The following is a 22,544-nucleotide window of genomic DNA, read 5'->3' as shown; positions in this document are numbered from 1 at the left end:
CTAAAAAAAAAACAGACAGATAGACTTTATAGCTTGGAAGAGGCATTTATGGAACTCTAGTGTAGTTAAATAAACGTTGAGAAGAGTGCAGTGCCTTCCAGGGTACCTATAAGTTTTTTACAGACAAATTTGTAGCTTATGGGCACTTAATGATAGGCCTAGAAACCGTTCGAGCATATCATTATGGGCACAATCATAGCCACCTTTCACAATGAGTGGCCTAAGATCTGAAAGGACATTAGGGAGACTTAATAACATACCGCAAAGGGTTTTAATAGTTTAGACCACAAGTAAATCACGAAAAAATCATTGTAATCACGTCAACACCCTAGTTTACACCGTCGGCTCACATGACTTCAACCACATAAAAAACAGTACATAAACCACATAACCTAACGAACTTTCAGGACTTGAAAAAGAATGATAAGTTTTGAAGCTGTGACTATAGTAAACTTAGTTAGTGATCAAAAGTCAAGCATATGACTATATAAACTATAGTAATGGTCTAAGCATGCTATCTAGCTGTGGCTGGGCTATTTAGCCTCAACTAAAACATTTTTAATTTAGGTCACCCAGTTTTACAACATTAAATATATGTTTCATCTATGGTTTGACAATGCGTTTGAAATTTTAATGTTATTTAGCAACCAAAATATTTTCTTAAAGTACCTAATTTGTAGCATATTAAATGTAAAATAAAATAATAAAATTCGAAAGTATAAGTTGTACTTACGAGTATTAGTATTAAATGTTAATATCAGTTAATTATTATTAGCTTTGACTTTGAACCTCCTTTGAACGGTACAGCAGTGCGTTTACTTTGAGTAATTAGTTACTATCTTCATTAATTTCGTTTGTAAAATATTACAAGCCAATAAACATGTATTAAAGCTCTATATTTTGACCACTTTATTCTTCAATAAAGTAACGAAAAACTACAATACGGTACAGGAATTTTATTATTTTTAATGTACTTATATATATATGATTTAAGGTTTATTTGAGTTAACTGTATTGATTTGCTTTTTTCTGTGTGACGTAAAGTACTCAAATTTCTCTATTTCTTATTCTCATTTCATCTTTCATGGTCCGCCATCTTGATTCCAGAACAAGGGAGTGATTTTGTGGTGATTTCGGTTTTATTTTTGCACTTTTAATTAACAATGCACTACTTATAGAAGATCGTCGGTCATTAATAGTAGAATACATCAATGGTGATAGCAATGAGGTAAGTAATTTGAGTAGCTTATGAACGATAACGTTCTAATTTCCCAATTAATAAACAGACTGCGTGGCTTTCCCAGATTCCCATAACAGTAACTTACGTTGAATGTTCCCCAACAATTTGACTATACAAAATTACTTTTTAAGTCTAACTAGCCTAGAACAGTTGAATACATTAGTATCCATATTGTAAACATCATCTTCATAAGATTATCGGCTAACTATAGGTTTTGACCTCATTATTGGCTTGAAGGATTGACCATGTACTCAGGGAGTTCTCAGTGATGTAAGATTGAGTGCTCAGCATAAGTTGGTCAATTTGAAGGAATTAGGGTCTACTTAGGCTAGTGATTATGGCTAATTTGCAAATATTGTTTTGTCATATAAAACCCAAGTTTACGCCCAGCCTTCGTGGTAAGCCTACAAACGTGTGTTGTACAGTAATTGACCTAGCCTAAATTAACTTTTAAAAGTCTGATCTGGTCACTTACCTTATACTTCGTTCAGACAGCTGTGGCACTTGACGGATTAGGGGTAGGCCTACACTTCCGTATCTGTTGGCACAAACAACCGAATGAAAATATCGATCGATATAACTAATCGATTATTCGATATATCGTTTGGTTGGTTAGGTAAGGTTAACCCTTTGAGTGCCAACGTCCTGGGAACCGGACGTTTTTAAAACGAGCCAAAAGTGCCAACGTCCGGCTGACCGGACGTTTCGTAATGATCGAACAGTTGTCATAACAACCGAATGGATACTCGGATTCTTTTAACCCATATATTAACATTGAGACGAAAGTTACTAGATGCGATACATCGATTTTCGTTGGTCGAAATATCGAAAGTTCGATTTTTACAAAATTTTAACCTAAAAATCGCCAGATCGCGCTCGGCATTTTTAGCGCGACCTTCGGGAAAAATCATCGGCATTTTTTGAGCGTTACTTTTATTTCTCGCCTGGCACTCTAAGGGTTAACCTAACCTAACTAACCAAACGATATATCGAATGAAACAATCGAATAATTAATATTACTCATTCGGTTGTTCGTGCCAACAGATATGGAAGTGTACCCCGGATTAGTAAGTTAGACCCTTGCACACACACACTCAAACGCAGTTGGCCCGGATGTCAGGTAGACTTGTGTGAACCTGCCAATAACTTACCAATAAGTAGCCTAAGTAGGTAGGCCCAGTGCCCGCGCTTCTAAAAATCAATAAACGGCACTGTGTTTTCCGTATTACGGAAAAATACGACCGCACAAGTCAGTATCATGGGCATAGGCTATAAGTTACCAGGAACGCAGGAGGGTAGGCCTACAACACAAGGGCGTAAAGAGACAAATTGCTCACGCCAAAATCTATTGGTGGCCGTTTTGCGGAAAAATACGGCCGAGCACCTTAACCCTCCGAGCGTCACTCGTCGAAAAATCGACGTGCGACACACTTTGTGTAGTGTTTTGTGTCGAAATTTCGACTCACAAACACTGTTTACGGCGAAGGCTCTATGACTGACAAAATCGGATTGAACTGGATCGAGTTAGGTATCTTTTTATTGGCAGATTCTAAGGCCTGGCGCACACGGTCGATTTTTCGATCGGCCGATAAAAAAATCGGCCAAAAATAAATCGCCATTGGTTTATTTCTAGGCGCACACGTGGCGATTTTTTAGTCGAGAAATGGATTCTTTTTAAATGGGTTTAAGCTATACTAAAATGGACTTTGTTGAATTAACCTATGTTTGTGCTCTTCTAATTAGACCAAAGAAAAAAGAAGACAACTTAAATATTGGGTTCATCCGATAGTAAGTCAGAGACTTTTAAATCGACAGTTTTATAAACTATACACTTTACAAGATGACAGTAAAAAGTTCTTTAAGAATGTTTGTTGAAAGTTTCAGTTTTTATTATAACAGCTGTGGCATTTTTTTAGCAAAGAAAACAGCACAAATCAGACTGAAGTACTGAAGATCACTGACTCCTGTGGAGAACAACAAGCGACTGGCCGATTTTTTAGTCGACCGTGTGCGCGGACTGATAACAATCTGTACGTTACAGATTTTCGGGCGACAATCGCCTCGCCTACGAATCTGTGGCAAAACCCAGATTTTAAAATCGGCGCAATTCTCAATCGCCTGTGTGCGCGCTTCCATTCAAATACATGATGCACAGATCGGCCGATGAAATAGTCGCTTCAAAATAATCGCTCGTGTGCGCCTAGCCTAAGCATTCTCCGGAGGTCTGTCTCTAAGCGCTTTTTTCTCTCGAGCCGATCTTAATTGTAGCAGACAGCTGACGTGCGTATTTGTACACAGCTTGATTATCCTCGCACCGATGACTGATGTGTTTTATTACGTTTATCATTGTTTTAGTGTTAAAAATCACTTATCAGCCAGATTCCTAGCTATGGTTCTAGGCTATGCATTCTCAGCTAAACGCTATGTACCAAAATCTCTTTTTTGCCTATAACTTATTTATTTGCAAATCTACTTCCTTATAATATTAGGCCTATATTTTTGGAATCCTCATAAAATTCAGAACAAAGTGGCTATTTTCAAATATTTATAGGCCTACAATTTATACAATTTCATTGAGCGCAAACTTATTTATTTTTACTTTTTCCAAAATATTTTTTTTTACCTAAACAATTTTTTTTTTAACGAATATTCCTTATGTTTTATGTATAATATTGGAGCCCATGATTTTCCAAACAAAATGGTAAAGGCCTACTCGTATAAAAAGGTAGTCAGGAACGTCCCTTAGCTTTTCGGTGATAGAAAATATAACAATTTTTACTAAATTCTTGTTATCACTTGATAACTTACTGCCTTGTCATTGATGATCAGTTACACCTGGTTAATCCGTAAAAGGCAAGAAGGATTAAGCCGTGATTAGGCTACACGTTTTTTTTTTACACAAAGTTTTCCACTACTGTGAGCTAAATTAGGTAAGTTAATTTTCCTGCTAAATATTGCAACTTTTTGCGTTTTCATTTTGGTTACCAGCAGAGTGTCGGTAAAAATCAATTGACAACTTAAAGTGGAAGATATGTTTATATGTTTAATTGCACGCTTTGCGCAAGCAACTCAAAGAAAACTAACTTAGTATAGAACGTTCAACGGACTTGGAGGGGATAACAGTTCTCCACTAAGTAGGCTAGTTTTCTAACTGTAATTTATTTAGGCACACCTATCCTTATCGTAGTTGTCAGCTGATATTTTTCAATTTGTTATCAATATAATCGGATTATAAAACATATCGACACATCAAAATGAAATCATCAATAATAATGAATGTTCCCTTTAACACGTTGAGTGCGGCCGTTCCCGATCGGGTACGGACGCACCGTACGCTCGGCAATGCCTTTTGTATATCTTCGTTTTTGCTCTAGTGTCGTCGAAAGCGGACTTATACCACGTTAGCGTGTAGTGTTTCACTTGCATTTTGCTGTGGTGTAGGTTGGTAGTAAATTTCCCCGTAAAATCCCCGTCTGACAAGCTTAAAAATCAACTTTTTGTCGCGCCTTTTTCTCTCCATTTGGTAATACAATTCCAATGGGACCGGCTACGTTAAGCGAACTACGTCGACTCTTGTTGTAAAGCAGGGCATCCTTCCCTTTTTTTTAATATTTGCCAGACCGAAATTGGAAAGCAAATCACACACGGCAAACGGTTTTTTTTTACACTGCGGGCTGCACCACACTGGGGATACGCTTTCCATTTGATGTGCCGCAGCAAACGTGTTAACAGGAAAATACCAACCACTGTAAATTACTATATCTATTTGTGTTTTGCTAATACACCTATATAACTGGCACTCATAATTTTATCTTTTATTTAGCTCAAAGAGCTAAAAAAGAATAATAACGCAGCCTATTGCCTTTACTGTGCTTCTGCATCATCAGCCATTATGATGGTTTGATAGAACCACTGGTGTTCATCGCGGATGCACTTATTGTAGTTGCTCCCTCAGGTTGTGGATTTTTTCTTGAGTAAATCTGTTCTGAAATTTTCAAGATGATGTGATGTTTTCAACTTTTTTTATAGATTGTCTTCTTTGAAGGGCGTGTAATAAAATCGTCTTTGTAGGCCTTCATGTAATAACCGTTGGTATTTAGGCTACTCTGAACCATTTCACACCATTCCTAAAACTTACCTGCTCTTACAATTATTTTTCGGTTTACATGTTTCAGTAGTTCTTATAGTCATCCGTTTTTTTGATGTGGTTGTATCTGTTAGATCTTACTGATCTGTGTGGAGGGCAGGTTTATACAACACGATGATCTCTGAGTTCACTAACCATTACACTAATTTAAGTTCATGTGTACACAGTAAATCGGACCCAAAAGTCTCTACTCTGTCCATAATACACTGAGTGTCTGTATTATCCGGAAATTGAGCGATAATTGTCTTCTTGTCCTTGTCTAAGGGATGGGCTTTATTGATCCTTACTTCCATAGTGTAACTGAGCTTATCAGCGGGGAATCTCATAATGCAGTATTTAATCTTTAGCTGTAGGTGGTAAGTCAAGTCCTCTGAAGATCAGGTTATTTATTCTGGACCTGCCCTCATGGTCCATTTAAGTTTAATGTAAGTACATTTGTTTCTCATTGCCTTCAGAGCTTTAACTTCATTCCTAAGGGCTTATTTGTAGCCTTCCAGACTTGTTAACCTCTCGGCTAAGTCGGTAAAGTCATCTGTGGTGGCAAAATTGGCCAATTTTGTATCCAATAATTCTGCTATAAGATACCTGCCATACGTTTGCTATGAGGAACTTCTCCATTACATTTCCGATTCTGGCTGTCTAGTATCCTACTGCTGACGGTGGCTATGGCAAGGTCCACAGTCACTTATTACTTCCGTTCTGCACTGGAGAGAAATAGGCATCAATTGAGTAGGTGTCCATTTAAGCACCACGGGTTGGTATGAACTGCACTTAATATGTTCGGCGTTTACATTATTATTAAAAATAATGTTTTTTATTAATAAATAAATATTTTGTACAGTAGAACCTCTTTAATCCGAACTAATTGGGACCGGGGGTAGTTCGGACTATTGAATAGTTCGGATTACAGAACATATTGTTGTTTATACATAACAATAGCTAGGGAAAAGTGAAAAATGCTTTATAAAGTAAAATACAGTGTTTATTTAATACAGTAGTAAACATTGGGAATAAACGGTACTGTACATTACAATTAAAATAATTACAGTACGTATATCAATAAATACAGTATACAATAAAGAACTACTGTACTGTGTATAGAGTACAGCAATGAGGCGTTCGGATTAGTGGACGTTCGGATTACAGGGGTTCGGATTAAAGAGGTTCTACTGTACACTAATTTTACCTGTGTAAATATGTTTGTACGTAAATATGTACATGTGGAAACGCAAGCTCTTGACGCAACGGCCTTGTATGGAACCACGTGTAGAACGGCAGCGTATGTATGTTTACCGAGACGTTGTCCTTCACAGGTCGTTTTTATAAATCGGTTCAGAAGCGCTTAGATATGCTAATTAATTTTAACGGATTATGACTTGTCACAAGTCGAAATATGGCTTATTATTTAGGTGCTTTGGCTGACGCTATTGACTTTTTGATCTTTTTTTAATCATTCACTAAAAGAGTTTCTGCATCATTCCATTACCGGTACTTAAATTGTTTAAAACTTTTTTCCAAATTGCTTGTATGGATGTGTAAAATTTGTAGTATTTTTGGTCCCAAAAAAACAATAGGCTACTTAAAATAAAAATGTGTGTATTTGAGATACCCTAAAGTTTTTACACACTTTGACTACAAGATGGGCCTAATGCTTTTTTCCTAATTCAGTCACAACAGATAATTTAGAAGCAGCTAAACAAGAGGACATGTTATGCTATTTTAGAGAGTTCATGTGGACTCAAGTTCATCGTATTCTCATTCTCTTAATCAATATACATTATTTAACTTTCTTATTGAAAGATAACTGTGTATTTTAAGTTGTACAGCTTATTAATCTTACATTCAACAGTTTATCTCCAAGTTTATATTCTCCATTGGGTTCAGCTGGTTGGCTCCTCCAGTTCCTATTCATTTCTGAAGATGCCTGGTACCCGCCTTTAGAAGACTTTGCTGAAACATTATGGGTGTAAAAGTGCTTTTCCTGTTTGATTTTTGAATGTTTACTATGCTGTCATTATGGTTTGTGGATTACAGATATATTAGCAGGAAGATCTTCTTCAATTTTCATTGATCTACAGTTCTCCTGAAAGACTTTCAATCAAAAGGTATAGCTATATTACCTAACTTCTGTATTTTCTTAATATTTCTGATTCAAAGGTATCAATACTGACAATCTAATTTTTGTTCGTCACACATTTGTAATTCAATGGTAGTACAGTATAACTCAAATTATCTGAATTTCAACTATCCGAATCGCTTACAGAAATAAGTTTTAAAAACTTAAAATTACAGTTATGAGAATCGTTATGGAAAAAGGCACACTCCCATGGTCGTGTAGAAATATTTATGGTGGCCCATTGGTCATAGAAACATGTTCACTATTTTTCACGATTGTGGACAAATCTTGCACGTCTTTTGCAGTCTTAATAGTGAATTTTTTGTTCATGAAATCTTTGAATATGCGTTCTGCGATCGCAATGGTAAACATTTGGTAAAACTATACAAATTATTGATTAAATCCGAATGAGGTAATTGATTCGGATAGTTGGAGCTCTACTGTAGTTAATATTGTATACCTAGTATATTTGCTATTCCCTCAAATATTGAGTTCCCAATTGTTTGGTACCTTTTATTTTCTTTCTACTTTGCACTGCAATGATTTAAATGATTGATCATGAATTTAGGGCCTAATGTTTATCAAGGAGATTTTGCTGTCTTTTTACTCAAAAAGCCTCCTTAGGTCTTTATTTTATCCACGTTTTAACCCACAAGTATCTAGCAATATAGGCTACACAAGATTTATGTATTTTTATCAAAAGATTGTACCTAACCAAAATTCATGTTAAACTAAACCCTAATTCTTAGCTCACAAAACCATTATCATTTGTTCAGTATATAGTCAAAATGTTTTTTTAAGGTAGTTCATACTATCATTTATTTAATTAAGAATGTCTGGTAATTTAATCGTCTCCAATGAGCTTCAATTTTTACCAAGTGAGCTAGTTCAAATCTGACCAACGTTGTGTTCTCTACTTCGGTGGTTCCCAAATAACAGGTAATCGTGGACCCCTAAGTGAACTAGCTAAGTAGTCGGGACCCATAAATAATTGTCATAATTTATGATTCATAATTTCATGGAGCAGAATGTCCAGGTTAAAAATAATGTAAATACCAGAGTTAACGTTTCATTAGGAATAATTTATGACAAATGAAAGATAAAAATGCATGGGTGGTAGATAATTTCCAAAGGTTGCATGAACACAATCTAGTTTCATTTTACAAAGCAAATGTTTAAGTTATATTCAGTGTAAATCAGTACAGTAGTTGAAAGTCGAACAAATCCCACTTCTGTTCTTAGTGTGGGAGATGGAATTAATCTTTTTTCTCTAAAATTTCATAAAATTTTGCCGTGCTTTGAAACATTTACGCGGAAGTCATCATGTTCAATGAGACGATTTCTGTACTTATTTTTCATATGACAAAGTGTTGAGAAGGCCTGTTCACACGTCTCGGTTGTACAAAAAGGAGTTAAATGCTTCATGGTGGTGAGAACTGCACAGTGAAATTTGCAGTCACTGTTGGATTGGCGAAGAATAACGATGAAAATTGAATACTTTGCACATTAAAAAAAAACACGATGGAGCCCGGAAAGAACTCAAAATTTTTTTCCCCAGATAGCCGCGGACCCCTTGCAAACTGTCCGCGGACCACCTTTTGGGAACCACTGCAGTCTATTTCATCCATTACTTTTCCAGTCGGTTCCGACCCCTATGTGATAATTAGTCTAGTCGTAACTAGTAGTAAAATACTCCTGTTGCAGCAAACCTGCAGACTAAGCAAATTTTCATTTTATCAAACTATATCTACAAACAACCAGTCTACAACATTTTAAAATATTCTCTATAACAGGGTGGCTAGTGACCTGGAAAACCTGGAAATGTCAGGGAATATTAAATATCTGGAAAAGTCAGAGAATTTTGTCATAAGCCAGGGAAAATAGCAAAATGTTTAACATAATTTTAATAATTGTTATGAAAGGTCGATCTGGTGGGAGTATGTGTGCCGTGTGAGTGAAAACTAAGAAATATGTCTGTACAAATAAATTTTGTGTTTTTGTACAAATTAAATTTTATTTTAAACTGCGTATCACTTAACTCAGTTTAAGTTGCAAAGTTTGAATATAAGCTAGCCTGTATCTATAGATTTTATGTATGTTTTTAATTTAAACATATATAAGATATTCTTCAGATAAAGATTAGTCCTTTTGAAGAATTATTTAGTATTAAAATTGTAATTTTGAATTTGTCGATCTGGGAAAGTTTAAAAAAATCATGGAATTGTCAGGGAAAAGTCAGGGAATTTTTCAATGTTGATTTCACTAGCCACCCTAAAGAATACGCCTAACATTGAAATTTTAAATTTACAGTTTTTTTTATTTCCTCCGCAACCAATAACCGTACAAAAACTCTTTGATAGCCTATATTAAATGATTGTTTTTTAAGCTCTTTATAATGGTCTAGAGAGAAATAGGGAAATTATTAGTTTTTAGGGTTAAAAAATAAGAAAAACCAATTTAAACCCTCTATGTAACAATGTAAAATTATGACACTGACTCTAATGTTAAAGTAACTTGATTGGCTGTAAAATTATCAGTTTCCTCTCATATTAGTAAAATGATTTTGCTTAAAGTTTTTCCTTTATAATTTTCTTTTTTTCTAGCTGCAGGTTGTTTAATTTTTCAAAGTAGATATTAATGGTCCTAAGGACTTATGAAGTAAATCATTTTAACATTTATCTACTTATATATAGGCTAAGATATTAATGGTCCTAAGGACTTATGAAGTAAATCATTTTAACATTTATCTACTTATAAATAGGCTAAGATCAGTCATTAAAATTTAAATTTGGAATTCCTCCCACAAATAGGCAGGCAAGACTCGGATCTGTCAGCAAGTTGAAAGATTTGTGTATCTTTGATTCAATTTTTTTTAAATTCGAAATTAAAATTCGGACCTGTTTAGGTTTTGAAATGTTTCTAAAGTGAAGCTGATCTTGTCTAAATGTTATATAGCATTAGTGTAAGGCATTGTAGAATGTGTGCAATGCCTGGTTACAAGCGGTTACTTACATAGGCCTATATTTTTGATTTCATGATATATTTGTGACTAAATGGAATAGGATAATAGAACTTGATGCCCTATTAACTACAAAAACTATAAAATCTCTCAGTCTGTTTCATTTCCTAAAGTTGAACTGAAACATATCCATTTCATACATTAAAATAAAATTTTAATTTAGGCTAATCATATTACCAATAGCTATGTCCACACTTGTGTGATTTTACATGCTCGTTAGAGCACGTGACACATGCGGAGCAGCCTGCTTTTTTTTCTGAGAAACCCGAGTAGTTTCTGAATTGCATGCCTCAAAGCAACCTGAACCAAAACTTTGGTTATTCTTGCGTTTTACCGTGCTGCTTAGGGTTGTTTTGAGTTGTTTTAACTTGTTTATTGCATTGTGCAGTATATAAAATCATACACCTTGATGCGCAGGTGATAAAAATTATCTCTAGACATTCTAGAGATAATTTCTAGTGAAATTTTTAAACAAAGTATTTTCACTAAGCTCCGAACTACTTAATATTTAAAGTTTCTTGTTTTAAAGTAATCTTTATTCCATACAGAACGAGCATTTCTTTTGTGTTTGTACACTTCTGATATTGCACTTTTGATATTGCTTTGTGTTGTACACTTTTGACAAGCAACACTAATTCAAGCAACTGCCAAAGTGTCGTGATTCATAATCACACAAATAAATTACAATACAAACACCATTATGTTTTCTACAAGATTTTACTCTTCTGTCAGGAGCACTTTATAGCACACATATGTGGACACTTACGCAGCGTGCTCACAAGCATGCTTCAGCTGCGGCAAATAAAAACGAAAGATGAAAAAAGTCGAATAGAAAATTGCACGAATGTGGACATAAAGGACGATACTTCATTTCCACGTAATGATAACTCAGATTCGGAAGCAGAGTAGCAACACATTACAGTGGTCTGATAGTTAAAGTAGTGTGCTTGTTATTTGGTAACAAGTATTTTTTCTTATTACTTTGGCTTTATAAATCTCAGGGTGCAACTATCTAATTTTGGTCTTCACTTGGTGTTGGACTGCAGTAAAATCGTTGAGCTACCAATAACATAAGCTTTATATTTCAAACTTGTGACTCCTTTTACAGAGCAGCAGCCTAGCTCTTTGGACTACAATAAGATCCTACAGCTGATAAAAGAACTTCACTTCACTGGAGGTACATTGTCATGGTCCAATATAGTTTATAAGCATCTTAAGTGCATGGAATATAACTACAAACAAATCATATCCTACACATCATTTGATGTTGTAACTTTAAAAAGCACTGTTACATAACTACACACATATTACTAGCTTTATAATATCAGTTTAACATGATTTTTTTATGATATGGATTCAGGTTTTTGGAAACTATTGTTCAACAATTTTACGCTATATTGAAGTTAGAAAAATCTAGTTAATATGTTACAGCTATTTTAAAATGTTTGTAAATTTGATTTCCATATTCAGCTGTTAAATTAGTCCATTTCCACCAAGTTTCATTATTTTGCTTTTATTTTTTGTAGCTACACAATCTACTAGGTACACAGCCATTGTGCAATTTGACTGTTTTGGAGACACTGAAAAATAAATATTTGTGTATTCAAATCCACATCAACACATAACTAACATTCACTAAAATTGTTGTTGTAAGGGAGTTTATAAAATTGAAGCACATCCGTCAGTTGTTTTACTGCTACTCTTTAAATTGTGTTATATTTGACATTATCTATTCCAAAAAAATATCCTCTACGCTACTTTGTCCAAGGTTTTGAACAGTGACAATGTTGTTCTTGCAGAGCATTTTAGACAAACAATGTAATTTCTCAAGAAAAATCAGAAGTGGTAAGTTTTTGTGTCAATCATTTTAACAAATAATGGTTTTGACCTTTTCCCATGTGGAATAGCACCTTCCACAATTTTAAAACTCAAGATGAAGTTCAGCAGGAATTCTCAGCGTAATCGATATAATCATGTGGTCTGGATAAAACCAGGAATAGTGTCAGTTTTCTCAAGAGTTGCATTACCGTACCATCTGTGAATCTCATGTGTGAAAGACATTGTGGACAATTACCAAAACATGTGGACATGAAATTGGACAGCATATATTTTTGTCGAAGGGTTCATTGGAATAATTTAAAAGTCTTGTTGAACCTTTCACCACAGCAATTACACAACTTGTTACAGATAAGAAATCCTAACTGGATAGCATTTCTCAATTAGTCTTCCTGGATTGTGCCAATATTCTTCTCTAAGTTTTGGATCTCCACTGATACGGTAAGGACAAAATATGATGGTTTTTAATATATTTTGAATTTTCATGTACTTGTGTAAAAGATAATTGTGATAAAAATAATCTGTTTCCTGTGGGTTCTACTTGGTAAAATGTCTAAACTGTGATGACTTCAAATAGACTCTCAGTATCACCATAGACAAAAAGAATTAAATATAGACTGTCAGCCATGCAGTTTTTACCATGGATATTATAGGTTCTGGCGCTCACCGCTGGGAGTGCCGTGTAGTTACGTAGCGCTTAGGCCGCAACTACATGGCGCTACCAGTGGTGTGCGCCAGAACCTATGGTAACCGCAGCACAGCTGACGGTCTTTGGTATCATTGAGGTTTATTTAAGAACTACGATTAGCCCCCAAATCACATTTTTCACTCTTCCTGCCCTGTTTGTAAATTTAATTTAATGTTTGCTTTTAATTTGTATTGGGGTTTGTCTGACTTATCTTGATCCATGTTACTTCATTTGTCAAGCCATGATTTCAAAACTTCTCTGTCTTTATTGATTCATTTTGTGAGTCTCAGCAAAAGCAAATTTTTCATTGTGTGTGTGGGAAATTTTGTATCATTATCTATAGTCCTCGACACCTTAACTTGAGGCAGCCCAAACTGACCTGCAGGACCATTACCCGCGCGACCCTTTTACAATCCTATTAGCAACTGTTCCGTGAACTCCCTAGTTCAATAAAACGATAATCTAATGTATTAATTTACTAGTTTAAGTTAGTGACATTGATTAAACAAACATTTCTGTTTGTGTTCCATCCAAATCGGACAATGTTTACGGTTTATACTTATGTTACCCTTGATACTTTGTTTATAGCTCAAAAACCGTAAAAACTGTCTGTTTTAGACAGGATATAAATAGAAATGTGTGTTAAATTTATGTTATTAATGTAAACGAGTAAATTAATATATCAGATTATACTTGTATTAATTATTGAACTAGGACGTTCACGGAAGCGTTGCTAATAGGATTGTAAAAGGGGCGTGTGTTGCCAGCTGTTAAAGGCCCTGCAGGTCAGTTTGGGCTGCCTCAAGTTAAGGTGGTGAGGACTTGTTTATTTATCTAATAATGTTACTTTGATCACATCACTCATGCCTTACATCAGCATATAAAACGTAAAAATCTTATGTTCAACTAACAGCAAGTTTATTAAAATTTTTTAACATTACAACAAATTTAACTTTTTACTACCACTTAGGAAAACACCTTCAGATTTTTCCAATTTGTTTTTTGGGTCTGTTGCCAAAGGGCTTACATAAAAAATAAAACTATGATACAATTAAAATTGTGTATGACGGCTTTTAAAAATACATATTTTTAGTTGTTAAAAATGTATGGCCAAACAGCATTCATTACAGAATCCTCCTTAATTTTTTAATGATAAAAGCAATTTTTTTTATTTCTTTATGGTTTTGCCTCTTAAAACAGTCTTTATGTATGGGTTTTTTTATTATTACTTGGCATGATTGAATTTTCATTATTGTTATTCTTGTATTTGAAAAGACCAAAAGTGTTATTCATAGTATACTAACATATTTTCCCATTGTAAGATGACAATCCATCATAGGAAAATATAAGATATAATTTGATTCACAATAGTGCCTGAATGGTACTCATTATTCTATTCCCATCCAGTAAACTAGTCTGTCTGTGTTTACACAAGTTTCATCTAAATTCAGTCATGGTCTTTGTCCATTTTAAAATTCCTTTATGCAAATTAAGGTTCAGATGGTTTGTCCACTTACTATAGGGTTGAAAGAAATCCGCCACCATTCCATCATTTTTCTTATTATGGTTTTTCTGCCAAAACATGATACCCGTAATTCAGTTGGTGCAATTTTACTCTGCACACAACATTACCCGTATTTTAATGGTTGTTTCTTTGATTTTGTTAATTGTGTAATTATTTTTCAGGTGTATTTAGAAGCTATTTCTTAAATTGTATGGAGGGTTAATGATTTTTTTCAGCTTTACCAAAGATGGAGTTTTAAAAGCTACCTGTCAGCTGTGTTTAATTGTGTTGTATATGGTATTTTTTTCTATGTGTAGCCCCAGAGGGCAGATATGGACTGGACTGGTTACCAAATGCAATTATAATTTATCTGTCATTTAAATGCAATTGACTAATTGGTTTTTGATTATGTTGGTTATTATGAACATTAGACTGGCATGGACCGGAGAGGCTTCGATGGTGGCAGCGCCTACTACCAGAGGTCCGATAACCCTGAAGAGTATTCCAGACAACGGGACTCGGGCATGTCTCGAGATTGGGAAAGTAGGGGCGGGAGAGAAAGAGATTCCTGGGAAAATTCTGTAAACAGGTTCCTTGACAATGAAGAAAGGCGTCCGCGTGATAGAAGATCAAGAAGTAGGTCAAGGGAAAGGGATCGTGGTCGTGATAGGAGACGTTCAAGTTCTAGGGAAAGACGGGGCTATAGGGGTTCTCCAGGAAGAGGGTGGGATGATGAGAAGTTGAGAAAAAATTGGAATGATGAGGAAACACGAGGCAGGGGTTTTAGGGGAGATAGGAGGAATTGGGATGATGAATCTGGAAAGGACAGGGATTTCAGTAACAGGGAATGGAGTAGCACTCAAGGGGGTGGTCAAAAAGATGATTGGTTGGAAAAGGTTTGGGGAAAATCAGATGGATATGAGAGTAGTAATTCTTCTTGGAACAACGATTTATCAGATTTAAGAAATGATTGGCCAGAACTTCCAGCTGGTGTTCAACCTATGCAAAACAGAACTATAATCATTAGAGGTCTGGCTCAACATATAACTGAAAATGATATTAGACAAGAAATTGCCAAATGTGGTCTTGACCCATCAGATATTCGCATGATCAGAAGAAAAAATGGCACCTCTAGAGGATTTGCATTTGTTGAGTTTGCTTCTACAGAAGAGGCTGTAAAATGTATGGAGTTAAAAAATGGAGAATTGATGCTAAACAACCACTACAGAGCTATCATGCAGTTTAGTCTACCTAAAGATACTCGATTACATTATTATAGTGATTGGCATTGCAAGTGCTCAGCACACAATTTCAAGAGACGAGATATTTGTTATAAATGTGGGTGCACTAGAGAAGATGCTATTGCTGATGAAGTTAGTGCATACCCTACCAACACAGTTCTTCTTCGAGGATTAGACACTTTGACAACTGAGGCAAACGTACTTGAAGCAATTCAAGTACTCTCCAATCTTCCTATAAAAAGTGTCCGTATTGGAAGGGATCCAGTTACTAGTACATCTTTAGGAGTCTGTTATATTGAAATGAACTATGTCATGGATGCTACATTTCTACATAATGCACTTTTAATGGCATCACCTGAAATTGATGGAAAAACTCCATTAGTTTCATACTACAAATCAGACACAGCTTCCCAGAGTGCCATCATTCAGGCATCTAAGGCAGGAAATTCAGCAGTTGAAGCTGCTCAGTGGAGTCATCAGAAGACTGGGGAAATGAGTCAGTATACTCTGAAAGATGTAAGTCGCCTAGCTGAGTACAGTGCAAATTTGTATGCAAAGACTCCTGAAGAGAAAAATACCTATTTAACATATTATCAGCAGTACTATCACAAATTGATTTCAGAAGGAGGTCAGATCTCATTGCCTTCAGATTCTTCTGCAGAGAACCTAGCAAAACCAGCTGCTAGTAGCACATCAAGCACAGCCCCACTGACAGAGGCTCCTGATGGGTCAGGGTCTAGGACTTACTGTATTCCTGATGTCAGCACCTATCAGTACGATAAAACCTCAGGTTATTACTATGACCCTTATACAACTCTTTACTATGATGCTAATTCCCAGTACTACTATAATTCAAAGTTAGCAAAATTTTTGTACTGGGATTCCAATAGAAATACTTTTATGCCGGCACCAACTGCTGCTACTACCTCAGGTGCTATGGCATCTATTGCTAGTGCTGCTGGAATTTCTGACGCTCTAGAAAATGGAGATCTTAAAGATGATGACAAGAAAATAAAAGACAAAACTAGTGATAAAGACAAGGTAAAAGTTGCTAAAAGAATTGCCAAAGATATGGAAAAGTGGGCAAAGACTTTGAATCATAAAAAAGAAATTGCCAAACAAAACCTGGTTGCACAGCAGTCTGTGAACACTGCTTCTCTTAGAACCCAAGGAGCTGCAGACATAGGTTTTGCTGTACTCGAAAGAAAAGATGTAACTATCCCCAGTGGAATGTCAGTAACTTCATCACCGCCAAAAACCCAACAGCAACAAGACAGCCTGGTTGCTGCATATGGTAATGGCAGTGACAGTGAAGAAGAGCCAGAAGAGACTGTTGAAGGTGAGGAAAAACAACATGTCGATTGGTCAAAACTGGCTTGTCTATTGTGCAAGAGACAGTTCCCTAGCAAAGATATCCTGGTCAAACACACCCAGCTGTCAGACTTGCATAAGCAGAATCTGAACAAATGGTACAAGTCGAGAGGTTTGGACCCTGACGATGCGCAGAAAAGAACAATGCAATACAGAGATAGGGCAAAAGAGAGAAGGTTAAAATATGGAGAGCCAGACAAACCACAGCCTAACAAATTAAAAGAGACTTACATTAAATCAAAGGAAGCAACAATCAGTTACGAAGAGCCAACCAAAATGGGTATTGGATCCGACAACTTGGGAAATAAGCTTCTGCAAAAAATGGGGTGGCAAGAAGGCATGGGTCTTGGTAAGAAGAACCAAGGAAGGACGACGATTATTGAAGCAGAAAGAAGATCAGCAACTGCAGGGTTGGGTACAAAAACTACTGGCGTAGTGCCAGGCCCAGGAGAAACTTATAAGGACTGTGTGAGGAAAATGATGTATATTAGGTATCAAGAAATAGAAGAGAATCAAGGTTAGGTCTGTTAGTAGAATATTTGACATAATATTGACAGTACAAATATTTACCTTATATGCTATGAAATGTAATTTTAATACAAATGAAAGTTATCATGTTTTAATGTTTGTAAATTTTTCATATTTTTATATCAAACTTTGAATATTTAACATAACATACTCATTTGTAAATATTTAAGCGGTTTTTACTCTCAAGGGCCGTTTTAAGTGCATGTTTTGTGGTGTATATATATGTGGTGATGAATTCAAAGAGTGGGACTGTAATTTTCACTATATAGAAAAACATATTATTTATTGCATTATTATTATTTGTACTATGTGCAATCCAACTCTTACTCAGAATGAATTGCCAGTATTTGAAATGCCTATGAAACACACATAGAAATGTCCTCGTACAGTAAAATATTAAAAATCTATACAGGGTGATTTGTACTCAGTGTGACAAAAATTTTTTGGTGTAAGTACAAAGTAAATGAAGTGTGATGATGCATATCAAATGTTCCAAGTCTAAAAATTAGCTTCCCAAAAAATTATTTTATGTTTTTCAAAAATAACAATGTTTTTAAACTTATACAGTGATTTCTCAATTACCTGTATATGGATTTGAGTAGATAATGTAATTTTCGTGTTCTACATTAAATTTTGAACAAGAATAATAGAAAATGACGGAGGATCAGTTATAAAAACTCCATTGTAAATAGATTCAAAGATAAAAATTAAGATGTTTGATAAAATTTTTAAAAACAATGGTTTATTGCATTTTTCACACCCTGTATACAAGAAAGTGTCGGAATATATTAAAAACTGCACCATTTTATAAGCTTTCCAACGATATGCTACACTATTGAGGTTTATGTCTGCTTATGTACGCTTTAATGGTTTGAAGACTACAAAGCATGGTGTCTTTAACATTTAAAACATAGAAAGTCGGCATGTATTAAGCAAAAGTTGTATTTTTGATTCAGCTTGAACAGTAAAAACAGTAAAAAAGTTCACTGTTTTCTGGTATTCAAACCACTAAAACAAACAAAAAAATATCTAAACCTCAATAGTGTAGCATATGGTTAGAAAGCTTATAAAAGGACGCAGTTTTTAACATATTCCGACACTTTCCTGTATACAGGGTGTGAAAAATGCAATAGACCATTGTTTTTTAAATTTTTATCAAATATCTTAATTTTTATCTTTGAATCTATTTACAATGGAGTTTTTACAACTGATCCTCCGTCATTTTCCATTATTCTTGTTCAAAATTTAATGTAGAACACGAAAATGACATTATCTACTCAAATCTATATACAGGTAATTAAGAAATCGCTGTATTAAGTTTAAAAGCATGGTTATTTTTGAAAAACATAAAATAATTTTTTGGGACGCTAATTTTGAGACTTGGAACATTTGATATGCATCATCACACTTCATTTACTTTGTACTTACATCAAAAAAATTTTGTCACACTGAGTACAAATCACCCTGTATAATTAATTTGCTTCATTAATTTATTTGTATGTCGTAACATACAGGATTATGTCGTAACATACAGGATTATGTTTTATCTATGGCATGCAACATAATATATTTATTATTTGTGTCAATAAATCAATTGATTATTTTTTTAGTTCAGTACTAAAGTCTCAGTGTTAAAATAAAATGCACTATAAATGCAAATTTAACTCAGAAAACACTTACGAAGATGCTTATGCAAATATAAAAGATAGTGACTTTATTCCTAACTTTTTTGCATTTTACAATTTGTAAATAATTTGTTGTAAATAAAATATGTACAGTTTTATATGTTTTGTTTTTTGCATTGTTAAAGCGTTGTAATTTTTTATTTGCTCTAATAAAGACTGTTGTCAAAATGTAGCTTTATAGTACTGTAATTTGTTTTGAAAGTTATTTAAAATAAAAGTGTATGCTTTGTCACAACGTGTATTATTGTCAAACCAGTATCCTTGGGTTGAAACATACAGTAATTAAATATTTAAAATTAACTTTTGCAAGTTCACTAAATATTAAAACATTTTTCATCAATAAACTCTAAAGTATTTGTAGTTATTTTATTTCAATTGTTTTAACTTAGCGACAACAAAAGTTTTACTACATTCAATTTTTTCTTTAAACGTTAATTTAAAACTAATGTTATCCATTTCTTTGTTGTAAACTGGTTGACTGAAATCTCAGTGATATACGATATTGTAAATTACAGTTTACTTTTAAGTTGGATATGTTTTGGTACAGTATTTAAATTCCAGTAGATTGATTAACAATAAAGGAGTTTGTGTTAAATTTATCATAGAAGTATTTAAGTTTTATAAAGCAACAGTGATCATAAAGAAAAATTCATTTAATTTTATACAGGGGTCATGAAATGGTTTGCCTGAACGTAGGAGTTATAACTGGTTATTTTATCAACAAATTGTCTAGCAAATACTAGTCATTTGTTTACTTAAGGGTCTCCAAACAAACTTTTGATAAATACCACACTATGATTATAAGGCTATTTTATTACTTTATTTCTTCTTAAATCACACTTATTTTGCCCTAAAAATCTCGAAAAGCTCCGAAAAACTACATGTTTTTTTTGACAGAAAGGTTGTTCCTGATTAAACACATAATACCTCTGGCACTTAAAAGAAAATGCCGTTTTAACCCTTCAAACAAAATGCTAGCTGGTCCAAGATATGCGAAAAATGGTTTGGAGACCCTCAAGTACTAAATGCCTATAAAAAATACTGTTGTGGTTTTGTTTTGAAGTTCTTTCAAAATTTATATAACAACAAGTTCCTTTTTAGAACAGTCAGTCTGTCACATTGGACCTGGCCGAGAGAACACATACAAAGATTTGATCACAATGCAAACAATTTTGCAACGTATTTTGTAAAATATTGTACATGCTTTATTAGTTTTTTCCGAGGCTGTCACAAAATCATGTATCTTATCTGTATGCCTTGAATGAGACACCAATTAAAATTAGATAAAAGTAAAAAAACGGCTAACGATTAATAAAAAAATTACTTTAATTGATTATTGACCAAAAATTATATAGCTAGTTTGGTACAATAAAAAAATAAAACACAAGAATGGGCAGTGTGTAGGTAAAACAAGCTATGATTTGTTAAAATCATTCCTTTAAGTTTTAACCTGGGTGAAAACACAGTGAAATAGTGCAGTTCATCATCAGATGCCGTGCCGTGATTTGATAGATTTCTACCAATTCCTATTTCAAGGTAAGTTAAGAACTAATACATTGTTTAAAATTTTCAAGTTTTTTTAAGTGACTGAGCATAATTTATGATCTAATCACGTTAGTCAAATTCAATAAGAAAAAAACTCCTTAGAGTCTTTTTGCCCCCTATAATCCAAACCACAGGAGGTTTTTGTACATGCCTTAGGCGGACGCACTTGAAAAGATCCCAAAATTCAGGTATACGCCTGAAAAGAGCCCGGAACCTTCATGGTCCCTTCCAGGACGGTCCGAATAGAGCCAGGGCTCGTTCTAAAACTTTCACAGTGGGTCGTCAAAGGAGAAAGAAACAATGACACAGTTAAAATACGTGAATTTATTTACAATATTAAAATATGCAGTACATTGAGGATCTATTTCCAACACATTTTGTAAATGTCATATGGTCGTTATGACTGTTCTTTAACACCTAGCTTGTTATTACAAAATTCCTACCCCAAACATATTTTTTTGAGAATTCACCTATAGACCTACCGTAGGTGGAACGGTAAGAAATCACGGCACACGGTAAGAGAACGGAAACACGGTACGGTAAGAGAACGGTGGGTCGGTAACCTCTTATGGAGAATAAGTTAACTGTTTTAGCTTGCTTGCTTATGGATATATTTAGATAAAGATTGGCAATTTTTGTATATACTTAAGCTATATTTTTATTAAAAACACATCATTATTCTCCATGTAGCAGACCTAGGTAGGTACTTGTTAAACCTAATGATATTCAAAAATATATTTAATTTAAAATCCAATCAAGCAAATGGAGATTAGCTTAGTCTGCAGGTTTGCTGCGGTGGGTGTATTGTTGCTTCCAGCTTTCATGTCCTCCGCCTTAGGCCTTATTGGATAGGCGGCAAATGTTCCAATATCTTTCAGCGAATTTCCCACGATGGAAATATGCCAATATTGTACCGCAGGTCACTTGTTTGGACCTGTGGAGAGTTGGTACTCAGGACCAACTTACAGTACTTTGTATTTTGATGTCCCCAGAGGCCAAAAAGACCATCGGCTCAAATGTATACACGTGTCTGTTACCATGATGGATAGAACAAGGAAAAATCCTCTGATTTTGAGGAAATTTTGTACAATCTTGTAAGCTTGCGTTACCAGTTTACTGTATGGTTAGTTCGATCTAGTATCAGTATTAGGCAACGAGCACATAATATAAACACATTTATATTATGTGCTCGTTGGTCTTGGGGGGGGGGGTTACTGTATTAATTTGAATTCCAGCTTTAGGTACTGTATACTTGGAAATTGCAATATTGTGAGTTGTTAAATTTATACCAATGCTAAAAGTAAAAAAATTATACCAATGCTAAAAGTACAAAAAAGGTCTTGTGCAAGATGAAAGTTTGAAATGATCAGGCATGCGTAGGCTCTATAATTTAACTACTAAGGATTAAGAGTCCTTTGGAGGCTACCGTACCGGCCATCTTGGGTAATTTCAAACAGCTGCTGAAGAGTTATAAAACTAGTTTTTTGAACTCAAAAGTTATTATAATGTAAATATACTGTGACTGTGAGATTAGACATGTTTGTTGTTTTGAATGTATTTTCCAAGGGAGTCCATGGAAGCCGTCGGCCATCTTGGATTTGCCCGACATAAGAACAATGTTAGT

The 22,544-nt window shown here is 34.6% G+C and overlaps 1 protein-coding gene across 2 annotated transcripts; it reads left to right on the top strand.

Annotated features, from left to right (window-relative positions):
- Positions 1–1,101: 1,101 nt before the first annotated feature.
- LOC128985981 (RNA-binding protein 5-like) lies at positions 1,102–18,100 on the top strand. Of its 2 annotated transcripts, XM_054406011.1 has the most exons (5): positions 1,102–1,228; positions 7,422–7,492; positions 11,631–11,699; positions 12,710–12,799; positions 14,982–18,100. In XM_054406011.1, exon 5 carries the CDS (start codon positions 14,988–14,990, stop codon positions 17,682–17,684), a length of 2,697 nt encoding a protein of 898 aa, XP_054261986.1. In that variant the 5' UTR covers positions 1,102–1,228; positions 7,422–7,492; positions 11,631–11,699; positions 12,710–12,799; positions 14,982–14,987; the 3' UTR covers positions 17,685–18,100. The 2 variants fall into 2 exon arrangements, with proteins under 2 accessions (XP_054261986.1, XP_054261987.1); XM_054406012.1 differs by lacking the exons at positions 1,102–1,228; positions 7,422–7,492 and having other exon boundaries at positions 11,094–11,699.
- The last annotated feature ends 4,444 nt before the right edge of the window (positions 18,101–22,544 follow it).

The sequence above is a fragment of the Macrosteles quadrilineatus genome, unplaced genomic scaffold (genome assembly GCF_028750875.1).
Source record: "Macrosteles quadrilineatus isolate MER2022 unplaced genomic scaffold, UCM_ALF_1.0 Scaffold_2__2_contigs__length_208266976, whole genome shotgun sequence".
Classification (NCBI taxonomy): Eukaryota; Metazoa; Arthropoda; class Insecta; order Hemiptera; family Cicadellidae; genus Macrosteles; species Macrosteles quadrilineatus.
Note: the sequence above shows the minus strand (reverse complement) of the source record. Positions and strands in the feature narration are given on the sequence as shown.

What these genes read in the sequence shown, in the direction of transcription:
- LOC128985981 (XM_054406011.1), top strand. Translation starts at nt 14,988, where the DNA reads ATGGACCGGAGAGGCTTCGATGGTGGCAGCGCCTACTACCAGAGGTCC.